The 24,619-nt window shown below is 44.3% G+C and overlaps 1 protein-coding gene across 2 annotated transcripts in view; it reads right to left on the minus strand.

Annotated features, from left to right (window-relative positions):
• kdm5a (lysine demethylase 5A) overlaps nt 1–24,619 on the minus strand; it is a 241,156-nt gene that overhangs the window by 12,263 nt on the left and 204,274 nt on the right. For both annotated transcript variants that reach the window (XM_067999950.1, XM_067999951.1), the window contains exons 23-24: nt 22,475–23,026; nt 11,803–11,946 (exon numbers count right to left, since the gene is read on the minus strand). In XM_067999950.1, the coding sequence (XP_067856051.1) occupies nt 11,803–11,946; nt 22,475–23,026 (696 nt within the window). The remainder of the gene's footprint in view (nt 1–11,802; nt 11,947–22,474; nt 23,027–24,619) is intronic.

The following is a 24,619-nucleotide window of genomic DNA, read 5'->3' on the forward strand; positions in this document are numbered from 1 at the left end:
CTTCCCCAACTTACAGCAGCTTGAACTACTGGATGTTACTGGATTTATATAATTCTCTAAGCACTTTGCAATAAGGAGTAAAGGATACAATGCAAACTGAGCATGGGTGAGGGATAGAAAAGGAGAGGTTAGTGCGGGGAATCAAAGGCATGGTGTAAAACAGGACCTTTGAGGGGGGTTTTGAAAGTGCGGAGTAGCTGAACAACCAGCCGACAATGAAACAAAAAGAGAACGTCAGTGTTAGAGGCGTGGAGGGTGCACGAGGCAGGAGAAGATCACTAAGATATAGACCATGGAGAGATCTTCAAACCAGGAGGAAAATTTTGAAATGGGAATGAGGGTGGAGCTTGTGGAGATTGAGGCAGAAAGACCAGTTAGGAGAGTATTAGAGAACTGTGTCAAATCTTGAGGTGATGATAGCATGGATTGGGGCGCAGAAGGGTACAGATAGGGGCGCAGAAGGGTACAGATAGGGGCGCAGAAGGGTACAGATAGGGGCGGAGGCTGGCAATGTTGGAGGTGTAAGAAAGCAATCTTGGTAATGCAGGGGAGGATGCTTAGTTTATGGCTAAACCAAGATTCCACACCCACTGACTCAGCTTGAGAGGAAGGGTGATGGAGTTAAATTCAAAGGCACAGAGGTGTTGATATTTGCATTTTGGACATTCAACTGGAGGAAGTTTTACTCATCCACATCTTGAATATCAGTTTGGCAATAAGTGGCAAGAACTATTGTAACAATGAAGGAGGCAGTGAGGTAGAGCTGGGAGTCACCAGCATAAATGTGGAAGCTGACCCAGTGCTTCTAGATAATGTCACCAAGGAGCAGCATGTAGATAATGAAGAGGGGGCCAAGCACACTCCAGAGATGGCTGTGCATGCAAAGTTTGGACAGTAACGTAGAGCCTGCATTAAATCAGGTAGAGTCGAACCAGCAGAAAACAGCGCCCGAAAAATGGATTGCAGAGGAGAGAGATTGGAGAAGGTTGCGTGGCAATGGCATCGAAAACAGCAGGAGGAGAGACAGAGAGCCACAGCCACACTGGAAGACATTTGTGACTTTGACTGATGCAGTCTCGGTATTGTGGGCAAGTGCAAAAGCCAGATTGGAGGGACCTGAATTAAGAGTGATGAGAGAGGTGGAAAGATAACTGTGAGACAACGGGGAATTGGTTAGGAGTTAGGAGAGAGTAGGGATAATGGGTATGTACTCCAACTGGCAGGGTGTGACCAGTGGTGTCCCCCAGGGATCTGAACTGGGGCCTCGGCTTTTCACTATATTTAGAAATGACTTGGATGAAGGAAGAGAGAGCCATATATCCAAGTTTGCTGATGGCACCAAGTTTGGTGGCACAGTAAATAGTGTAGATGGGAGCAGAAAGTTGCAATGGGACATTGATAGATTAAGTGAGTGGGCAAAACTGTGGCAGATGGAGTTCAATGTGGGAAAGTGTGAGGTCATCCACTTTGGACATAAAGATAGATCAGCGTATTTTCTAAATGGTGAGAAGCTCGGACCTGTGGAGGAGCAGAGAGATTTAGGGATTCAAGTACAGAAATCACTAAAAGCTAGTGGACAAGTACAAAAAATAATTGAATGTTGGCCTTTATCTTAAGTGGGCTGGAATACAAAGGGGTGGAAGTGATGTTAGAGTTTACATAAAGTTCTGGTTAGACCCCATCTGGAGACTGTGTCCAGTTCTGGGCTCCGCACCTCAGGAAGGATATATTGGCCTTGGAGGGGGTGCAGCACAGATTCACCGGAATGATACTGGGGCTAAAAGGGTTAAATTATGACGACAAGATGCATAGACTAGGCTTGTATTCCCTTAAATATAGAAGATTAAGGGGTGATCTAATTATGTGTTTAAGATGATTAAAGGAGTTGATAGGGTAGATGGAGATAAACTATTTTCTCTGGTAGGGAAGTCCAGAACAAGGGGGCATAACCTTAAAATTAGAGATGGGCCACACAAAGGGTAATGGAAATGTGGAACTCTCCCCGCAAAAAGCTGTTGAGGCTGGGGTTCAATTGAAAATGTCAAAACTGGGATTATTAGATTTTTGTTGGGCAGGTTCTTGAGGGTTATGGAACCAAAGCGGGTAGATGGAGTTAAGATACAGATCAACCATGACCTAATTAAATGGCAGACAAGCTCAAGGGGCTGAATGGCCGACTCCTGTTTCTATGTTTGGGGGGGGGGGTTAGCTTGAGATAGCGCTGCAGCTGGAAAGCGTGGAGTGCCCCGGCCAGGGCTCGGGCTTCTTGGAAAGGAGCGATAACAGCAGTTTGAAAGATAAGGGCAAGGGGTACAGGCTGATTTGATGTTAGCAGTCATGGGGTGAGGAAGTTAAATTTAGTGGCAAGGTGTTGGGCTCATTTGGTAAGGGGGAGGGCACTGCAGACAATGGGACAGGTTGAAGCACAGTTAGGTAGAGAGCAAGGTAGGGAAGTTGGGAGTTTGGTGAGTAGAGGGTTCAGAGGCGGTTGCCACCAGGTAGACGGACTTGATGTTGAAAACAAAAATGTTGATGAATTCTTCACATTTTGAGCACAAAGTGAAGATGGGGATGTGCTGGGCGGGAGGTGGGAAGGAGGTGGTCTGACATAGCGGTGGAAAAAAGGAGACCGGAGGTGTTTCTGACGGTACTGAATTAGTAAGCAGTTTTGTCACGGAGAGGTGGTCCAGACAGGGACAGATGAGTTATTAAGCTTACAGCCTGCTGATTTGAGACGGCGGAAGCAGGCACTATGTCGGAGGAACATTGGGGCAGGAGGCTGCAAGGGGCCAAGGCAAAGCTTAAGCAATTCCATTTCACTTTGTATCAGAGTTTGTTCCTGTCAATACAAGGTCTATCACTGAGCATTGGGCCTCTGCTAGTACAAATATCATAGCAGGTACAGCACAGGAGGCGGCCATTCGGACCATCGTTGAAAGAACTATTTAGTTAGTCTCACTCCCCTGCTCTTTCCCCATAGCCCTGTAAACTTTTTCCCTTCAAGTATTTATCCAATTCCCTTTTGAAAGATATTATTGAATCTGCTTCCACCGCCCTTTCAGGCAGCGCATTCCAGATCATTACAACTCACTGCATAAAAAAATGTTTCCTCATGTCACCTCTGGCTCTTTTGCCGATCACCTTAAATCTGTGTCCTCTGGTTACCGATCCTTCTGGAAACAGTTTCTCCTTATTTATTCTATCAAAACCGTTCATGATCTTGAACAAGTCTATCAAATCTCCCCTTCACTCTAAGGAGAACAACCCCAGCTTCTCCAGTCTCTCCACATAACTGAAGTCCCTCATCCCTGGTACCATTCTAGTAAATCTCTTCTGCACCCTCTCTAAGGCCTTGACATCCTTTCTAAAGTGTGGTGTCCAGAATGGAACACAATACTCCAGCTGAGGTCTAACCAGTGTTTTATAAAGGTTCAAAATAACTTCCTTGCTTTTGTACTCTTATGCCTCTATTAATAAAGCCCAGGATTCCACATGTTTTTTTTTTTAAAACAGCCTTCTCAACTTGTCCTGCCACCTTCAAAAACTTGCGCACACACCTCCCCAAGTCTCTCTGTTCCTGTATCCCCTTTAAAATTGTACCCTTCAGTTTTTATTGCCTCTCCTCATTCATCCTACCAAAATGTAGAACTTCACACTTCTCTGCGTTTTCATCTGCGATGTGTCTGCTCATTTCATCAGCCTGTCTATGTCCTCCTGAAGTCTGTTACTATTCTCCACATTGTTCACTACATTTCCAAGTTTCGTGTCATCTGCAAACTTTGAAATGATCCCCTCTATACCCAAGTCCAGCTCATTAATATATATTAAAAAGAGCAGTGGTCCTAATACTGACCCCTGGGGAACACCACTGTATACTTTGGTTTGAAAAACAACTGTTCACCACTACTCTCTGCTCTCTGTCCCCTAGCCAATATTATCCACCCCACTGGCATGATTCTCCTGTCAGCACCGTTGCCAGATAGGCATTGATTCGGTTAGAGACAGACTAAAGTCTACATTCATTCCAGAACCAAACTCCTCCAAAAAAGTCTTCCATTAAAGACTGAATAGTCATAGAATAGAATCATAGAAGTTTACAACATGGAAACAGGCCCTTCGGCCCAACATGTCCACGTCGCCCAGTTTATACCACTAAGCTAGTCCCAATTGGTCCATATCCCTCTATACCCATCTTACCCATGTAACTGTCCAAATGCTTTTTAAAAGACAAAATTGTACCCGCCTCTGCTACTGCCTCTGGCAGCTCGTTCCAGACACTCACCACCCTTTGAAAAAATTGCCCCTCTGGACCCTTTTGTATCTCTCCCCTCTCACCTTAAATCTATGCCCCCTCGTTATAGACTCCCCTACCTTTGGGAAAAGATTTTCACTATCGACCTTATCTATGCCCCTCATTATTTTATAGACTTCTATAAGATCACCCCTTAACCTCCTACTCTCCAGGGAATAAAGTCCCAGTCTGTCTAACCTCTCCCTGTAAGTCAAACCATCAAGTCCCGGTAGCATCCTAGTAAATCTTTTCTGCACTCTTTCTAGTTTAATAATATCCTTTCTATAATAGGGTGACCAGAACTGTACATAGTATTCCAAGTGTGGCCTTACTAATGTCTTGTACAACTTCAACAAGACATCCCAACTCCTGTATTCAATGTTCTGACCAATGAAACCAAGCATGCCGAATGCCTTCTTCACCACCCTATCCACCTGTGACTCCACTTTCAAGGAGCTACGAACCTGTACTCCTAGATCTCTTTGTTCTATAACTCTCCCCAACGCCCTACCATTAACGGAGTAGGTCCTGGCCCGATTCGATCTACCAAAATGCATCACCTCACATTTATCTAAATTAAACTCCATCTGCCATTCATCGGCCCACTGGCCCAATTTATCAAGATCCCGTTGCAATCCTAGATAACCTTCTTCACTGTCCACAATGCCACCAATCTTGGTGTCATCTGCAAACTTACTAACCATGCCTCCTAAATTCTCATCCAAATCATTAATATAAATAACAAATAACAGCGGACCCAGCACCGATCCCTGAGGCACACCGCTGGTCACAGGCCTCCAGTTTGAAAAACAACCCATCTACAACCACCCTCTGTCTTCTGTCGTCAATCCAATTTTGTATCCAATTGGCTACCTCACCTTGGATCCCGTGAGATTTAACCTTATGTAACAACCTACCATGCGGTACCTTGTCAAAGGCTTTGCTAAAGTCCATGTAGACCACGTCTACTGCACAGCCCTCATCTATCTTCTTGGTTACTCCTTCAAAAAACTCAATCAAAGTCAAACTGGTTAATTCTGTAAATCTAACAGGGAGAGAAACAGACCACAACTCCCTAAAAAAAAAAATCACAGTTACATAACCAACTGTTTCCAGGGGTTGCAGGAACCTGTGAGAAAATTTGCATTTTGTCAGAGGGTGAAGAATGGAGCATTGCTGATAAAGGGCCGAGGGCAAGACTTACATTTCTATAACGTCTTTCACGACCTCAGGACGCCCCAAAGTGCCTTACAGCCAATTTGCACACAGCAAGATCCCAGAAACAGCAATGAAATAATGACCAGATAATCTGTTTTTAGATGTTGGTTGAGGGATAAATATCGGCCAGGACACCAGGGATAACTCCCCTGCTCTTCTGCAAAATAGCCACATGGATCATCTGTTCCTGCACCCCTTTTAAAATTAGTTTATATTGCCTCTTCTCATTCTTCCTTCCAAAATGCATCATTTAACACTTCTCTGCAGTAAATTTCATTTGCCATGTGTCCGCCCATTCCACCAGTCTGTCCATGTTCTCCTGAAGTCTGTTACTATCCTCCTCATTGTTTACTACATTTCCGAATTTTATGTCAGCCGCAAACTTTGAAATTATACTCTCTATACCCAAGTCCAGCTCATTAATATATATCAAAAAGAGCAGTGGTCCTAATACCGACCCCTGGGGGAACACCACTGTATACGTCCCTCCAGTCTGAAAAACAACCATGCACCACTACTCTCTGCTTTCTGTCTCTTAGCCAATTTTGTATCCACGTTGCCGCTGTCCCTTTAATCTCATGGGCTTAAAATTTGCTCAAGAAGTTATTATGTGGTACTTTATCAAACGCCTTCTGAAAGTCCATATACACAGCATCAACCGCGCTACCATCATCAACCCTCTCCATTATTTCATTGAAGAACTCAATCAAGTTATTCAGACATAATTTGCCTTGAACAAATCCGTGTTGGCTGTCGTTTATTGATCCATGTTCTTCCAAGTGACAATTAATTTTTGCCCAGATTATTGTGTCTAGAAGTTTCCCACTACCGATGTTAGGCTGACTGGCCTGCAGTTACCTGGTTTATCTCTCCACCCCTCTTTTGAACAGGGGTGTAACATTTGCAACCTCCAGTCCTCTAGCACCACTACCATAATCTAAGGAGGATTGGAAGATTGTGGCCAAAGCCTCCGCTATCTCCACCCTTACTTCCCTCAGTAACCAAGGATGCATCACATCTGGACCAGGTGACTTTTCTACTTTGAGTACTGTCAATCTTTAAAATATATCTTCTTGATCTATTGTTCTCTTATCGAATTGCTCTACTACCTCCTCCTGTACTGTGACATTGGCAGCATCCTCTTCTTTAGCGAAGGGGTATGGTAGCATAGTGGTTAAGTGACTGGACTAGTAATCCAGAGTCATGAGTTCAAATCCTGCCACGATAGCTGGGGAATTTAAATTCAATTAATTAAATAAAATCTGGAATTAAAATACTAGTATCAGTAATGGTGGCCATGAAACTACCGGATTGTCGTAAAAACCCATCTGGTTCACTAATGCTCTTTAGGGAAGGAAACCTGCCGTCCTTACCCGGTCTGGCCTATATGTGACTCCAGACCCACAGCAATGTGATTGATTCTTAATTGCCCTCTGAAATGGCCAAGCAAGCCACTCAGTTGTAAAATCTCGCGACAAAAAGTCATAAGAATAAAACCGGACGGACCACCCGGCACCGGACACGACAACGGCAAACCAAGCCCAGTCGACCCTGCAAGGTCCTCCTCACTCACATCTGGGGACTTGTGCCAAAGTTGGGAGAGCTGTTCCACAGACTAGTCAAGCATCAGCCTGACATAGCCATACTCACAGAATCATACCTTTCAGCCAACGTCCCAGACTCTTCCATCACCATCCCTGGGTATGTCCTGTCCCACCGGCAGGACAGACCCACCAGAGGTGGTGGTACAGTGATATACAGTCAGGAGGGAGTGGCCCTGGGAGTCCTCAACATTGACTCCAGACCCCATGAAATCTCATGGCATCAGGTCAATCACGGGCAAGGAAACCTCCTGCTGATTACCGCCTACCGTCCTCCCTCAGCTGATGAATCAGTCCTCCTCCATGTTGAGCACCACTTGGAGGAAGCACTGAGGGTAGCAAGGGCACAGAATGTACTCTGGGTGGAAGACTTCAATGTCCATCACCAAGAGTGGCTCGGTAGCACCACGACTGTCCGAGCTGGCAGAGTCCTGAAGGATATAGCTGCCAGACTGGGCCTGCGGCAGGTGGTGAGCAAACCAACACGAGGGAAAAACCGACTTGACCTCGACCAATCTACCTGTCGCAGATGCATCTGTCCATGACAGTATTGGTAGGAGTGATCACTGCACAGTCCTTGTGGAGATGAAGTCCCATCTTCGCACTGAGGACACCATCCAACGTGTTGTGTGGCACTATCACCGTGCTAAATGGGATAGATTCAGAACAGATCTAGCAGCTCAAAACTGGGCATCCATGAAGCGCTGTGGGCCATCAGCAGCAGCAGAATTGTATTCCAGCGCAATCTGTAACCTCATGGCCTGGCATATTCCTCACTCTACCATTACCAACAAGCCAGGGAATCAACCCTGGTTCAATGAGGAGTGTAGAAGAGCATGCCAGGAGCAGCACTAGGCGCACCTAAAAATGAGGTGCCAACCTGGTGAAACTACAACTCAGGACTACATGCATGCTAAACAGCGGAAGCAACATGCTATCGACAGAGCTAAGCGATTCCACAACCAACGGATCAGATCAAAGCTCTGCAGTCCTGCCACATCCAGTCGTGAATGGTGGTGGACAATTAAACAACTAACATGGCGGAGACCAGCATGTGAGTGCAAAAGACAAGGCTAATGCGTTTGCAACCATCTTAAGCCAGAAGTGCCGAGTGGATGATCCATCTCAGCCTCCTCCCGATATCCCCACCATCACAGAAGCCAGTATTCAGCCAATTCGATTCACTCCACGTGATATCAAGAAACGGCTGAGTGCACTGGATACAGCAAAAGCTATGGGCCCTGACACCATCCTGGCTGCAGTGCTGAAGTCTTGTGCTCCAGAACTAGCCGCGCCTCTAGCCAAACTGTTCCAGTACAGCTACAACAGTGGCATCTACCCGACAACGTGGAAAATTGCCCAGTTATGTCCTGTCCACAAAAAGCAGGACAAATCCAATCCGGCCAATTACCGCTCCATCAGACTACTCTCAATCATCAGCAAAGTGATGGAAGGTGTCGTCGACAGTGCTATCGAGCGGCACTTACTCACCAATAACCTGCTCACCGATGCTCAGTTTGGGTTCCGCCGGACCACTCAGCTCCAGACTTCATTACAGCCTTGGTCCATCTTCAGCTGCTTCATCAATGACCTTCCCTCCATCATAAGGTCAGAAACGGGGATGTTCACTGATGATTACACAGTGTTCAGTTCCATTCGCAACCCCTCAGATAACGAAGCAGTCCGTGCCCGCATGCAGCAAGACCTGGACAAGATCCAGGCTTGGGCTCATAAGTGGCAAGTAACATACATGCCAGACAAGTGCCAGGCAATGACATCTCCAACAAGAGAGTCTAACCACCTCCCCTTGACATCCAACGGCATTACCATCACCGAATCCCCCACTATCAACATCCTGGGGGTCACAATTGACCAGAAACTTAACTGGACCAGTCATATAAATACTGTGGCTACTAGAGCAGGTCAGAGGCTGGGTATTCTGTAGCGAGTGACTCACCTCCTGACTCCCCAAAGCCTTTCCACCATCCACAAGGCAGAAGTGTGATGGAATACTCTCTACTTGCCTGGATGAGTGCAGCTCCAACAACACCATCCAGGACAAAGCAGCCCGCTTGATTGGCACCCCATCCACCACCCTAAACATTCACTCCCTTCACCACCGGCGCACTGTGGCTGCAGTGTGTACCATCCACAGGATGCACTGCAGCAACTCGCCAAGGCTTCTTCGACACACCATCCCGACTTGGAAATATATCGCCGTTCCTTCATCGTCGCTGGGTCAAAATCCTGGAACTCCCTAACAGCACTGTGGGGGAACCTTCACCACACGGATTGCAGCGGTTCAAGAAAGCGGCTCACCACCACCACCTTCTCAAGGGCAATTAGGGATGGGCAATAAATGCCGGCCTCGCCAGCGACGGCCACATCCCATGAACGAATAAAAAAAAAGATGCAAAGTACTCATTTAGTACCTCAGTCATCACCTCTTCCTTCACAAGATAATTTCCTTTTTGGTCCCTAATTGGCTCCACCCTGCCTTTGACTACCCTTTTATTATTTATATGTTTATAAAAGACTTGAGAGTTCCCTTTTATGTTACTTGCTAACCTATTCTCATACACTTTCTTCGCCTCTCATTTCCTTTTTCAGTTCTCTGCACTTTCTGTATTCAGCTTGATTCTCCACTATATTATGAGCCTGGCAATTATCATAAGCCTCCTTTCTCTGTTTCTTTTTAATCTCTATATCTCTAGTCATCCAGGGAGCTCTAGCTTTGACTACCCTTCCTTTCCCCTCATAGGAATGTGTCCAGCCTGTCCCCAAACTATCTCCTCCTTGAAGGTCTCCCATTGCTCATTTACTGTTTTACCCAATAATTGTTTTTTTTATTTGTTCATGGGATGTGGGCCTCGCTGGCAAAGCCAGCATTTATTGCCAATCCCTAATTGCCCTTGAGAAGGTGGTGGTGAGCCGCCTTCTTGAACCGCTGCAGTCCGCGTGGTTAAGGTTCTCTCACAGTGCTGTTAGGAAGGGAGTTCCAGGATTTTGACCCAGCGACGATGAAGGAACGGCGATATATTTCCAAGTCGGGAAGGTGTGTGACTTGGAGGGAAATGTGCAGGTGATGTTGTTCCCATGTGCCTGCTGCCCTTGTCAATCTAGGTGGTAGAGGTCATGGGTTTGGGAGGTGCTGTCGAAGAAGGCTTGGCGAGTTGCTGCAGTGCATCCTGTAGATGGTGCCAATCATGCGGGCTGCTTTGTCCTGGAAGGTGTTGAGCTTCTTGAGTGTTGTTGGAGCTGCACTCATCCAGCCAAGTGGAGAGTATTCCATCACACTCCTGACTTGTGCCTTGTAGATGGTGGAAAGGCTTTGAGGAGTCAGGTGAGTCACTCGCCTTTTTACCTGCTCTTTTAGCCACAGTATTTATGTGGCTGGTCCAGTTAAGTTTCTGGTCAATGATGACCCCCAGGATGTTGATGGTGGGGATTTGGCGATGGTAATGCCATTGAATGTCAAGGGGAGATGGTTAGGCTCTCTCTTGTTGGAGATGGTCATTGCCTGGCACTTGTCTGGCGCAAATGTTACTTGCCACTTATCAGCCCAAGCCTGGATGCTGTCCAGGTCTTACTGCATGCGGGCACGGACTGCTTCAGCATCTGAGGGGCTGCGAATGGGAAATGAACATTGTGCAATCATCAGCGAACATCCCCATTTCTGACCTTATGATGGAGGGAAGGCCATTGATGAAGCAGCTGAAGATGGTTGGGCTGAGGACACTGCCCTGAGGAACTCCTGCAGCAATGTCCTGGGGCTGAGATGATTGGCCTCCAACAACCACTACCATCTTCCTTTGTGCTAGGTGTGACTCCAGCCACTGGAGAGTTTTCCCCGATTCCCATTGACTTCAATTTTACTAGGGCTCCTTGGTGCCACACTCGGTCAAATGCTGCCGTGATGTCAATGGCAGTCACTCTCACCTCACCTCTGAAATTCAGCTCTTTTGTGCATATTTGGTCCAAGGCTGAAATGTGTCTAGTCTGTACCCAAACTATCTCCTCCTTGAAGGTCTCCCATTGCTCATTTACTGTTTTACCCAATAATCTTTGTTTTCATTCCACGTGGGGCAGATCTCTTTTCAGCTCCCTGAAATGAGGAATAGTTACAATAACTGCCGTTTGCAGGAGAGTTTTCCAAACTTCTACCAATCTTTGTGTGTAGAAGTGTTTGCTAACTTCAATCCTGAAAGTCCTGGCTCTAATTTTTAAGCTATGTCCCCTAGTTCTGGACTCCCCAACCAGCGGATATAGTTTCTCAGTATCTACCTTATCAGATCCCCATAATACCTTGAAAACTTTGATCAAATCACCCCGTAATCTTCTAAATTCCAGGGAATACAACCCTAGTTTTTGTAATCTCTCCTCGTAATTTAACCCAGGTATCATTCTGGTAAATCTACGCTGCACTCCCTCCAAGGCCAACATATCCCTCCTAAGGTGCGGTGCCCAGAACTGAACACAGTACTCCAGGTGCGGTCTAACCAGGGCTTTGTATAGCTGTAGTATAACTTCTACCCCCTTCTATTCTAGTCCTCCAGATATAAAGCCCAGCATTCCATTAGCCTTTTTGATTATTTTCTGTACCTGTCCATGACATTTTAATAATTTATTGGAGGCTTGCAGCAAAACATGTCACTGGACAAAAACACAATCATTTACGTAAAACAGACTTACTTTTTTCTCATAGCGATACGCGTCTCTGATATCATCATCAGAGTCTGTCTCCTCCTCATCCAATTCAAGAGATTTTCTGGGCGAGTTTGCCAAACTCCCAATGCTCCTGCTGAAGGCAGACTGCTGGACACTCTGCAAATGTTCCTGTGGAGAGAATAAAACCAAATGCTCTATCAGATACACCATAAATAGAAAAACAGGACCATCTCCTCTATCAGATACTCCCCTTAGAGGAGATGCCCTGTTGTACTCCGTCAGATACTCCCCTTGGAATAAAACAGGGCCGTCTCCTCTCTCAGATACTGAAATTACAGAATAAAATAGGGCTGTCTCCGCTGAGCTTGAGCACAGAAGTTGGGAAAGACAGAGAGTGAATCTCTGACAGAGTGAATTGCTAACAGTGTGAGGACATTTAACTGGGAATTTGGTGAGTGTGGGAATTAGGTGCAGAGGGGGAAGGAGGTGCTAAGTGATTTAAACCAAAGAACTATAGACTAAGACTGAGCGGAGAATAAAGGGAGCCGCACGAGGAATCAAAACAAGGCAAGGAGGAGCACAGAAGGTAAGTCAGTAACTCAGTTCATTGGTCATTGTTCTTCGTGGTTCGTGTTTCTTAGTGTTTTTTTTAAAGTGGCTAGCGTTTTGGTGTCGGGTAAACAGTAAAGTGCCTTACAGCTAAACAAACAATTTAAATAACTGTAGCTAACATGGCAGGACAGCTGGGGCCCATCGCATGCATATCCTGTGCCGTGTGGGAACTCCAGAACACTTCGTGTCCAGGAAGTGCTGCCAACTGCTCAAGCTCAAAGTTTCTGAGCTTGAGGGGCGGCTGGCATCACTACAGTGCATACGGGAAAGCAAGAGTTTCGTGGATAGCACATTTCAGGAGGTGGTCACTCCGCAGGTACAGTGATTTCAGGTGGAGAGGGATTGGGTGACCACCAGACAGATTAGGAGGAACAGACAGGCACACTGGGAGTGTGGCACTCACTAACCGGAATACCAGTGAGGGTGATGACACCTCGGGGAACTGCAGTCAGGAGCAAATCCATGGCACTGTGGGAGACTCTGTTGCACAGAGGGGGCAAAAGAAATGCAGTTGTTAAAGGTAATTCGATAGTCGGGGGGACAGAAAGGCGTTTCTGCAACCGTCGACATGAGTCCTGCATGGTGTGTTGCCTCCCTGGTGCCAGAGTAAAGGACATCATTGAGAGGGTGGAGAACATTTTGAGGGGGAAAGGGGAATAGCCAGAAGTCATGGTCCACGTGGGAACCAATGACACAGGAAGGAAAAGGGTTATGGTCCTGCAGTCAGAGTTCCAGGAGCTAGTGAGGAAGTTAAAAAGCAGGACCTCAAAGGCAGTAATCCCTGGATTACTCCCGGTGCCACGTGCTCGTGAGTGTAGGAATAGTAGGACAAGACAGCTGAATGGTGCAGGAGGGAGGGCGGGCTTCAGATCCCTGGAGTATTGGGACCAGTTCTGGGGCAGGAGGGATCTGTTCAAGAGGGTTTAAACTAATTTAGCAGGGGGGTGGGCACCAGGATGAAACATTAGAGAGGAGACACAAGGTGCACAGAGGACTGGGAGGGACAAATAGCACTAGGGTAAAGAATAGTTCAGAAATAGGAGGGCAAATGTGAGGCAGTCTAAGATGAGTTTGGAGTGCATGTGCATCAATGTACGTACCATGGTGAATAAGATTGGTGAGCTGCAGGCTCAAGTTCCCACATGGGACTATGATATAGTGGCAATAACAGAGACCTGGCTTAAAGAAGGGGAGGATTGGGTATTTTATATTCCTGGTTACAAGGTATTCAGGAAAGATAGGGAAGGAAAGAAAGGAGAGGGGTGGCAGCATTGATCAAAAAAAGGGATGATGTCGTTGAGGGGTCAAAGACAGAATCTATTTGGTTAGAATTAAGGAACAATAGAAGTGCCATTACACTACTGGGTGTATACTACAGGCCACCAAATAGTGGGAAGGAGATAGAGGAGCAAACTTGCAGGCAAATTACAGAAAGATACAAGAACTAAAGAGTAGTGATAATGGGGGACTTCAATTATCCCAATATAGACTGGGACAGTAACAGTGTAAAGGGCAAAGAGGGTGAGGAATTCCTGAAATGTGTTCAGGAGAACTTTCTGGAACAGTGCGTTTCCAGCCCAACCAGGAAGTAAACAGTGCAGGATCTAGTTCTGGGGAATGAAGTGGGGCAAGTGGAGCATGGGGCAGTGGGGGAGCATTTGGGGAACAGTGATCACTATGTGAGGTTCAGAATAGTAATGGAAAACAACCAGGAACTATCAAATATGAAATGCTTAACTGGAGGAGGGCAAATTTCAGTAAGTTAAATAGGGATCTTGCCCATGTGGATTGGAATCAAAAATTGGTAGGCCAAACAGTAATTGAACAATAGGAGCAGGAGTAGGCCATACGGCCCCTCAAGCCTGCTCTGCCATTCAATAAGATTATGGCTGATCTTCTACCTCAACTCCATTTTCCTGCTCTATCCCCATATCCCTTGATTCCCTTGGTGTTTAAAAATCTATCGATCTCAATCTTGAATATACTCAACCACTGAGCAGCCACAGCCCTCTGGGGTAGAGAATTCCAATGATTTATAACCCTCTGAGTGAAGAAAATTTTATTCATCTCAGTCCTAAATGGCCGACCTCTTATCTTGAGACTATGACCCCTAGTTCCAGACTCTCCAGCCAGGGCTAACAGCCTCTCAGCATCTACTCTGTCAAGCCCGCTAAGAATCTTATACGTTTCAATGGGATCACCTCTCATTCTTCAGAACTTCACAGAATGTAGGCCCAATCTACAATGGCAGGCCTTCAAGGAGCAGTTGGCTCAGGTACAGAGTAAACACGTTCCCTGCGAGGAGGAAAGGAAGGGCATCCAAAACTAGAGCTCCCTGCATGACTAAAGATATAGAGATTAAAATGAAACAGAAAAAGTAGGCTTAGGACAAATGTAAGGTTCATAATACAGTAAAGAACAAGGCTGACTCAGAAAGTACAGGGGGGGATGTAAAAAAGGGAGTAAGAGAGCAAAGAGAGAGTCTAAGAATAGATTAGTGGCTAACATAAAAGGGAACCCAAAAGTCTTTCATAAACATATAAATTGTAAAAGGGTAGTCAAAGGAAAGGGGGGAACCAATTAGGGACAAAAAAAAGAGATCTTCTTGTGGAGGCAGAGGGCATGGCTGAGGTACTAAATGAATACTTTGCATCTTTCTTCATTAGAGAAGAGGATACTGCCATTCTAGCAGTAAAGGAGGAGGTAGGAGCGATATTGAATAGGATAAAAAATAAATAGAGGAGGTACTTAAAAGGTTGGCAGTGCTCAAAGTAGAAAAGTCACCCGGTCCGGATGGGATGCATCCTCGGTTACTGAGGGAAGTAAGGGTGGAAATTGCGGAGGCTCTGGCCACAATCTTCCAATCCTCCTTAGATATGGGGATAGTGCTGGAGGACTGGATGATGGCAAATACTTTACCCCTGTTCAATAAAGGGAAGAGTGATAAACCCGGCAATTATACACCAGTCAGCCTAACGTCGGTGGTGGGGAAACTTTGAGCGACAATAATCCAGGACAAAATTAATTGGCACTTGGAAAAGTCTGGGCTAAAAAATGAAAGTCAGCACGGATTTGTTAAAGGAAAATCGTGTTTGACTAACTTGATTGAGTTCTTTGATGAAGTAATGGAGAGGGTTGATGAGGGTAATGCTGTGATGTACATGGATTTCCAAAAGGTAGATTTGATAACGTACCACATAATAGACTTGTTAGCAAAATTAAAGCCCATTAGATTAAAGGGACAGTGGCAGTGTGGATACAACATTGGTTAGTGGACAGAAAGCAGATAGTAGTGGTGAACAGTTGTTTTCCAGACTGGAGAAACGTCTACAGTGGTGTTCCCAGGGGTCGGTATTAGGACCACTGCTCTGTCCGATGTATATTGATGACCTGGACTTGGGTATAAACGGTATGAACGCAAAGTTTGCAGATGACACGAAACTCGGAAATATAGTAAGTGATATGGAGGATAGTAACTGACTTCAGGAGGGCATAGACAGACTGGTGAAATGGGCAGGCACATCGCAGAAAAAATTTAATGCAGAGAAGTGTGAAGTGATGCATTTTGGTAGTAAGAACTATTGCCTAATTTTAAGGACAGTGCAGGAACAGAGAAACCTGGGGGATGCACGTACACAAATCTTTGAAGGTGCCACATTCAATAGTGACTTTCAAAAGGGAGCTGGATGAATACTTGAAGGGAAAATATTTACAGGGCTATGGGGAAATAGCAGGGGAGTGGGACCAATTGGATTGCTCTTTCAAAGAGCCGGCACAGGCACGATGGACCGAATGGCCTCCTCCTGTACTGTACCAACTATGATACAATCAGTTACTTCCCATACAGAGTAAAACAGGGCCGTCTCCTCTATCAGATACTGAAATTACAGAATAAAACAGGGCTGTCTCCTCTATCAGATACTGAAATTACAGAATAAAACAGGGCCGTCTCCTCTATCAGATACTGAAATTACAGAATAAAACAGGGCCATCTCCTCTATCAGATACTGAAATTACAGAATAAAACAGGGCCGTCTCCTCTATCAGATACTGAAATTACAGAATAAAACAGGGCCATCTCCTCTATCAGATACTGAAATTACAGAATAAAACAGGGCTGTCTCCTCTATCAGGTACTGAAATTACAGTAAGTAACAACTTGCCTTTATATATCTGCTTTAACGTAATAAACTGCCCCAAGGAGCTTCACAGGAGTGTGTTATCAGACAAAACGTGACACCAAACCACATGAAACATTAGGAAAGGTGACCAAAAGCTTGTTCAAAGAGGTAGGTTTTTAGGAGCGTTGTAAAGGAGGTGAGAGAGGTAGAGAGGCAGAGAGGTTCAGGGAGGGAATTCCAGAGCTTAGCGCCTAGGCAGCTGAAGGCATGGCCGTCAATGGTTCGCCCATCAAAATATGGGATGCACAGGGTTGTAGGGCTGCAGGATTTTACTGAGTTATTGTTGGTCGAGGCCTTAAAGGGATTTGAACACACACTGAAAATTTTCAAATCGAGACATTGCTGGACCAGGAGCTAATGTAGGTCAGCAAGTAGAGGGGTGATAGGTGAACGGGACTTGGTGTGAGTTAGGATATGGGCTGCAGAGTTTTGGTGAGCTCAAGTTTACGGCAGGGGGGAGAAGGGAGTCTGGTCAGGAGAGTATTGGAATAATTGAGTATGCAGTTTACAAAGGCATGGATGAGCATTTCCGCAGTAGATGAGCTGAGGCAGGGGTGGAGACGGGCAATATTACAGAGGTGCAAGAAGTGATGAAGTGGATATGGGGTTGGAAGTACAGCTTAGGGTCAAATGGGACGCCAAGGTTGGGAACATTCTGGTTCAGTCTCAGACAGTGGCCTGAGAGAGGCATGGAGTCGGTGGCTCGGGAATGAAGCTTGTGGCGGGGACTGCAGACAATGGCTTCGTTCTTCCCAATATTTAACTGGAGTAAATTTGTGCTCATCCAGTACTGGATGTTGGACAAACAATGTGACAAATCAGAGACAGTGCAGGGGTTGAGAGAGGTGGTGGTGAGTTACAGCTGGGTGTCGTCAGCGTACATGTGGAACCTGATGTTGTGTTTTCGGATGATGTCACTGAGGGGTAGCTGGGGGCTAAGGATAGATGCAGTGATCCTTGGGGAACTCCAGAGGTAACAGTGCGGCTGTGGGAAGAGAAACCATTGCAGGTGATTCTCTGGCTACGACTGAATAGTTAAGAACTGAACCGAATAAGGCCTGTCCCACCCAGCTAGACGATGGAGGAGAAGCGGTGGAGGAGGATGGTGTGGTCAACCGTGTCAAAGACTGCAGACAAATCTTGATCGAGTCCTTTGATGAAGTAATGGAGAGGGTTGATGTTGTGTATATGGACTTTCAAAAGGCGTTTGATGAAGTGCCACATAATAGACTTGTTAGCAAAATGGAAGCGCATGGGATTAACGGGGCAGTGGCAGCATGGATAGCTTCCTCCACCCTTTCAGGCAATGTATTCCAGATCACAACTCGCTGCATAAAAAAATAATCTCATCTCCCCTCTGGTTCTTTTGCCAAATATCTTAAATCTGTGTCCCCTGGTTACTGACCCTTCTGCCACTGGAAACAGTTTCTTAAATCTCCCCATAACGTTCCCTGCTCTAAGGAGAACAAGCCCTGCTTAAGAACATAAGAAATAGGAGCAGGAGTAAGCCATAGTCCCTCATCCCTGGCAAATCTAGTAAATCTCCTTCTGAACCCTCTCGAAGGCCTTGACATCCTTCCTAAACTGTAGTGCCCAGAATTGCACACAATACTCCAGCTGGGGCTTAACCAGTGTTTTATCAAGTTTTCGCATAACTTCCTTGCTTCTGTACTCTATGCCTCCATTCATAAAGCTACGGATAGTTTGCATTTTTAATGAACCCAGGTCTGGACTAACTGATATGGTGCATGAAGAATGTTGGTAAAATGCCCTTAAAAATGGCCCGAATTGTCATCAAAATGGAATGTGCAGCATTGCTGCAGAACTCTGGGAAAAGGGTTATTGCTAAAAACCATGGATGCTTCCAAGATTGCACTGAGAACAAAAGATGTTCAACAGTTAGCAGATGGTTCCAACCAAGTGCTAAGAGATAGAGACACTTGGACTTGTCAAGGTTGAAGGAGAGGGAATGTTTGTCGAAAAGATAAGTTTCTAGGAATATTTAAAAAGCTATCTTCATTTGTGTTGTCTAGCAACATGATTTGTGTCAGTTGTGGCTCAGTGGGTAGCACTCTCGCCTCTAAGCTGTGGGTTCAAGTCCCATTCCAGAGACTTGAGCATATAATCTAGGCTAATACTTCAGTGCAGTTCTGAGGGAGTGCTGCACTATCGGAGGTTCCATCTTTTGGATGAGATGTTAAACCGAGGCCCTGTTTGCCCTCTCAGATGGACGCTGAAGATCCCACAGCATGATTCGAAAAAGAGCAGGGGAGTTATCCCGGTGTCCTGGCCAGCAATTATCCATCAACACCTAAAGCCGATCATCTGGTCTTTTATCTCATTGCTGTTTATGGGAGCTTGCTGTGCACAAATTGGCTGCTGTGTTTCCTATACTACAACAGTGACTACACTTCAAAAATACTTGATTGGTTGTAAAGCGCCATGGAGCGTCCTGAGGTCGTGAATGGTGCTGTAGAAAGTAAGTCTTTTTTTCTTTACATCAAAATGAAAGGTGAATTTATTGTCCAGTAAAATCGCACAGGCACCTAATGTGTCAATCTGGCCTTTTCCTTGAGGAATTAAGAATTTGTTCATTCTAAGTGGTTAATATAGGTCGGTCTTAAGATATTTGTCACCAAATAAGCGAATCTCTGCCACAAAGTGTATCACTCTTGTGTACCAATGGTTGGCCAGTACATAAAAGTTGAGAAGAGGTATATCCCAGCGACTGACTGAAATTAAATCGAAGGAATCGGCTTTGTGAATCAAATGTACAGAAGATCCAAAAAGTCAGTCGAGAGGCAGAAGAAAAGTGAGAGAAGTCAGAGAGAAGTCACAGGAGTTCAGAGAAACCTTAAGAATTCTATCAGAGGTAGGCAAATGGTGCAGTATATTATGTGCAAGAATTAAGTTTCCGGGCATTGAAGCAGGTTAGTTATAATGAAAGAAACAACACTGAAAGAGGAACAAAGACAACCATCCCAGCCAAAGATTCATCGTACTGATATCCTGCGAACAAACCTAAACATCCCAGAGGGAGGCGAGACAACCAACTCTACTGCGCCAGCTCAGAAGGACACAGTTGTATATGGTCCTGGAATCTTTGCTAATGCTGTGAGCTTCCCAGCACTAAGCTAAATGAACTGGACTTTTAATACACCAATAGATTCATCATTCAAGGTTGCTACCTTGTTACAGTTTAAACTAACTAGCCCGTTTACTTGATGTCAACTTGTGATAAATATCAACTTGTAATAAATAGAGCCCAGCACTGCGGAATTACTGTGATACATTGGAACTGCCGCTGTAATCTCATACATTAATTCTGTCAGTTAATATTTACTGAAGTACCTTGCGTGCTCTCAATGTTTAACACTACGATGCCACTAACTGTATTATGTTTAGTGTTCATAAAAAAATGTTAGTTGGTGATTTTCTTACTTTCTCTTTGATGACTTTGTCAAGGAGAGGTTAACTCACTCAGTAGCTTATATGTGCTCCAGTAGGGGATTGGTAGAGTAAACATTAGTGTAATCGAACTGGCTGATACACGACGGTTTGAGCAAGCCAAATTTAGGCATCTCTTACTTCCCAAGATATAATTGAAGGGTTAAATCAATATTTATAATGGGAAAACCCCACAGGAATCTGCCAATATTTATAATGGGAAAATCCTGTCGGCATATGTCAGTATTTCACTGTCACTTTGTTAATAAGCCAATTGCATCACTCAAAATGCTTTGAGAAAAACGTCATCTGTCATTTTTGCCATTAGTAACTGATATTTCTAATGTCTAATATTAGTTTATAAATAAAAGTACACATTTTTTAAAATTACATATTTCACAGCAACAAATGTATGCAATAAATTGTGTTTCCTGTCTTTTCATACCCTCAGTGTAGTTTTTGCTTGAAATCCTCAGCCTTTCCCAGAACCCCAAGCTTCGACTGGAAATTTTTACCTCCATAAAACAGCACAGTACTTCCAACCATATCTCTGCATTCAGAGCATCTGTACTTTACAGAATGTTTCTGAATATGTGCAAGGCGAATATTTCAACAACTTTTCTATTATGAAGCTTATTTAGACAAGACCTGTGATTAACAGCAACTACGTTTTATATATAATATATCTATTATATCACAGAAAACCAATCTGTGGCATTGCTCCCACTAAGTTGGAGAGGATATTGTTCGATAACAGCAGGTGTGTTGATGCCATGCAGGAGAGAACATCAGGGCCACTGATTTACAACGAGTCAGTCAAATTCAATTTTTATTAAGATTTGGCAGCGTGGCATGGAAGGATCCTTTGGTCTGGCATCAATTGTCAGTTGATAGAACTGGGAGGTGAAATGTGGGCTTGGTTCACTGTTAGATTGCTGGTGTCTGTTACCAGTATTTGGAGGGCATAAGCTGAAGAGAGAGAGAGCCTCGCAGATTTAGCACTACTTTAGAGAAATATGTCTCTGTCTGTCTGCCTTTCTCCCCATATCAATTTATTCCTCTCTCTTTCTCTCTCATTGTCTCAAGTGTCAGTGATTAATATATTTATATTTTCTAACCATCAACAAAACATTGATGATAATCAACTAATACTGAGAAGCTTTGCTTTCAAAATTCAACTCAATTTTCTTTAAAAATAACTCAAATTATGATGAAAAAAGACACTCTGCCTGTCTCTGTGTCTCTCTCTCAGCTTAATGTTTTTGAAGTTTATAGAGTATTTATAATTTGAATACCAACGAAAGCTGCAATAAATCAGTACAATTTATAATTTTTTTTCATTTTCTCTTGCACACAAACACATTTTTTTTTAAAGAAGCACCAAAGATAATTTTACCTGAATAAAGCTTTTGAAAACTGGCCTTTAGTTTATCTTAAATTAATTTTGAAGAACAACCAAATAGATATAGTTAGAGATTGGGAGAGAAGCATTCTATTATTTGGCTAGCCTAAATGGAAAATTGTGCACAGTCTGCAAGATCAACCCTGAGCTAACAGTCACCAATCTGGGCAAAGAATATCAAACAAGCCCAGGGTCTGGGGAAAGGCCAAGGTCTTCAATGAAGGTATTAAAAGACACAAAAAATTAATAAATTTAAGTTTGTCATGAAATATGTTTTTTGATTTTTTAGTTTTAAAACCTTATTTAGGATATTAGAAGATTCAGTTACTGAGACAAAATTGCAAGTCAAAAATTTTCAGAAAACATTTTGATGGATTTGGCATAGGCTCAATGGGCCAAATGGTCTCCTCCTGTACTGTAACCATTCTATAATTGGTTCATCAACAAACTGCATCGGCTACGCAATTTCTTCCATTGTTATATAACATGCCGCCCATTCTATGAGTAAAATAAGCATACGAAAGCTCAAACTGAACATCGAGCCATATAAACACTGGTTACATGGCAAAGACCTGCACACAAACTTATACAGTTACCATGGACACTATGTAGCACGTGAATGCACCGTGAGGTGTTGACATAAATGCTTCCAATTCAACATCTCAGTAGATAAGCTAATCTTGCAGATTCATTATATTAATTGATATGGACCACTTTAAGTGTGTGCACTGGAAAGACGACTGCATATAGTGACAGCGCTATTCCCAGCCAGAATGGAAACGATTGGGTAATTCCCCCATCAATCAGGCCTGGAGCCTGCACTGGCTACATATAGTGACACCACTATTTGGCTGCAAATCCTGCTGATCTTACGACCTGCCCTGCCTCCAACTCATTGGCTGACACAGCGGTATCAATACATCGTGGAAAGATAAGGGTTAGTGCCTGCAATTTACTAATCTCTGTTACATACATTAAGCAGGTTAAGGTTTAATTTGCAGCATATATTTCATCAATGCATCATTCCTCAAGACGCTTTTGGTTCTTTTCCTACCTGCAAGTCTGGGTTGGCTGCCGCCTTCTGCAACTCAGCACTAATAATCTTCTCTGTTTTCTCCCTTGCTGCCTGTTCCACCATGCGCTGGCTCAGCACAGACAGCTTGGCAAGTGCAGAAGATAGTTCATCTGTGGCTAGGGCTTGCCTAGCCCGGTCCTGCCAGCTCATTGCTCTCTCTGTCAGACATTGCAAGGCATCCCCTTCAGGCAAACGGACCGGAAGCTTCTGAAGGGAAACGAGGAGTGAGAGAATGGTCTCAAGACGTGGCCGTCGGGAACGCATGCACAATGGGCACAAGAATTTCACTTCCTTCGTTTGCCAGCCTAGTCCTTTCTTCTGTGTGCCAGTTTTGGGCAGAGGAACACAAGTGCTGTGAAACCAGTCTTTACAAAGTTCACACTGAAGCATAAACCCACTGGCTATTTTGCGACATACACAGAACTTCACCTCTTCAATTCGGTCCACCATTGCCATTTTAGCCAGATTTGCTGCCCTTAGAGAATGCATGGCTTCACACTCTTTCTGTTCCATTACTCGGAAGGCTGCAATCTGAAGAACATCAAAAGAAAATATATAAAAATATAATATCTGACACATAACTTGCCAGTAGTGAACAGTAACTGTTGGGGCATGCTCACAGTAATGACATCACATTAATTAATACTTGAAATTAAATTTCACTGCATGTCAATGTGAAGCAACCAGCAAGCTCATGAAGACTGTCCTAACTATGAAAAGAACACCCAGAATTAAATTACAGCAACGCACACATCTTACAAACAGCAGATAACTGTGAGCTGTTAGATTCACTAATCAAAGGGTTTAGGAGGAGTATAAATGGACACAAGGGAGGGTTATAGCCTAGATTTTAACCAAGGGGTTAAGGGGCTTTTGATAATTTGGTTATCTGAAAATTTCTTAGAAAGGACATGGTGAACCAAGAGAATCTATCAGATTACTTTGAACTACTTTTGAAAATATTTTCATCCGCTGTTGTATTCTGTCTTCAGCCTGGCGAGTATGGGCTAGAAATAAAGTTTCCAATATAAAAATTTACATTTTCACAACAGCATGATTAAACTTACCAAACAAATTACCTTGTGTGTGTACAATTAACTTTAATACTGTTCAGTATGTGATGATCGCGACCTCTTTCAAAGTCTAGGTTTTTAGTTGATAATTTGACCCAGACCCATCATTAGTATCAGGGAGATGGTGCAGTCTGAGACATGCAGCAGTCAGATTTTGTCAGGGTGTCTTTTGGAGTTTTTCCAGATTATTTGAAGACAAGTTGCAGAATGAATTTTTGAGATAAGACTGCAGATGTTCTTGACTGTTATTTTGTTTTGTTCAAGGAGGCAGCACAAATCAAAATTATCTGGCCAGCCAGAGAGAGAGCAGACAGAGAGAGCAGACAGAGAGAACCCCACCGGTAATTCAATTATACACTACCCCCTAATTTTCTGACCATAATTGCACAGCCTGTGGATGAGGCAACTTAATTTTAGTTTTTTTTCTTTTTCCAAACAATTCATTCCCAAATCATCTCTATGGAAGACCTCCTTCCTTAAAAATCAATGCTGATGCCCTCTTAACAGATCATACCTTGATGCTTCATTATTCTTTTTTTCTAGATGCCTGATACTTTGCATCTGTCTTCACAAAGGAGAGGGATGATGCAGGGATTGAAGTTAAGGAGGAGGAGTGTGAAATATTGGATGGGGTAAACATGGTGAGAGAGGAAGTATTAAGGGGATTAACATCTTTGAAAGTGGATAAATCACCAGGGCCGGATGAAATGTATCCCAGGCTGTTAAAAAGCCAGGGAGGAAATAGCGGAGGTTTTAACAATCATTTTCCAAACTTCACTGGATACAGTCATAGTGCTGGAGGATTGGAGGACTGCTAACGTTGTACCGTTGTTTAAAAAGGGAGCGAAGGATAGACCGAGTAATTACAGGCCAGTCAGCCTAACCTCGGTAGTAGGCAAATTATTGGAATCAATTCTGAGGGACAGGATAAACTGTCACTTAGAAATGCACGGACTAATCAAGGACAGTCAGCACAGATTTGCTAAGGGGAGGTCGTGTCTGACTAACTTGATTGGATTGAGGAGATGACAAGGAGGATCGATGAGGGTAG

The sequence above is a fragment of the Heptranchias perlo genome, chromosome 18 (assembly GCF_035084215.1).
Source record: "Heptranchias perlo isolate sHepPer1 chromosome 18, sHepPer1.hap1, whole genome shotgun sequence".
Lineage (NCBI taxonomy): Eukaryota > Metazoa > Chordata > Chondrichthyes > Hexanchiformes > Hexanchidae > Heptranchias > Heptranchias perlo.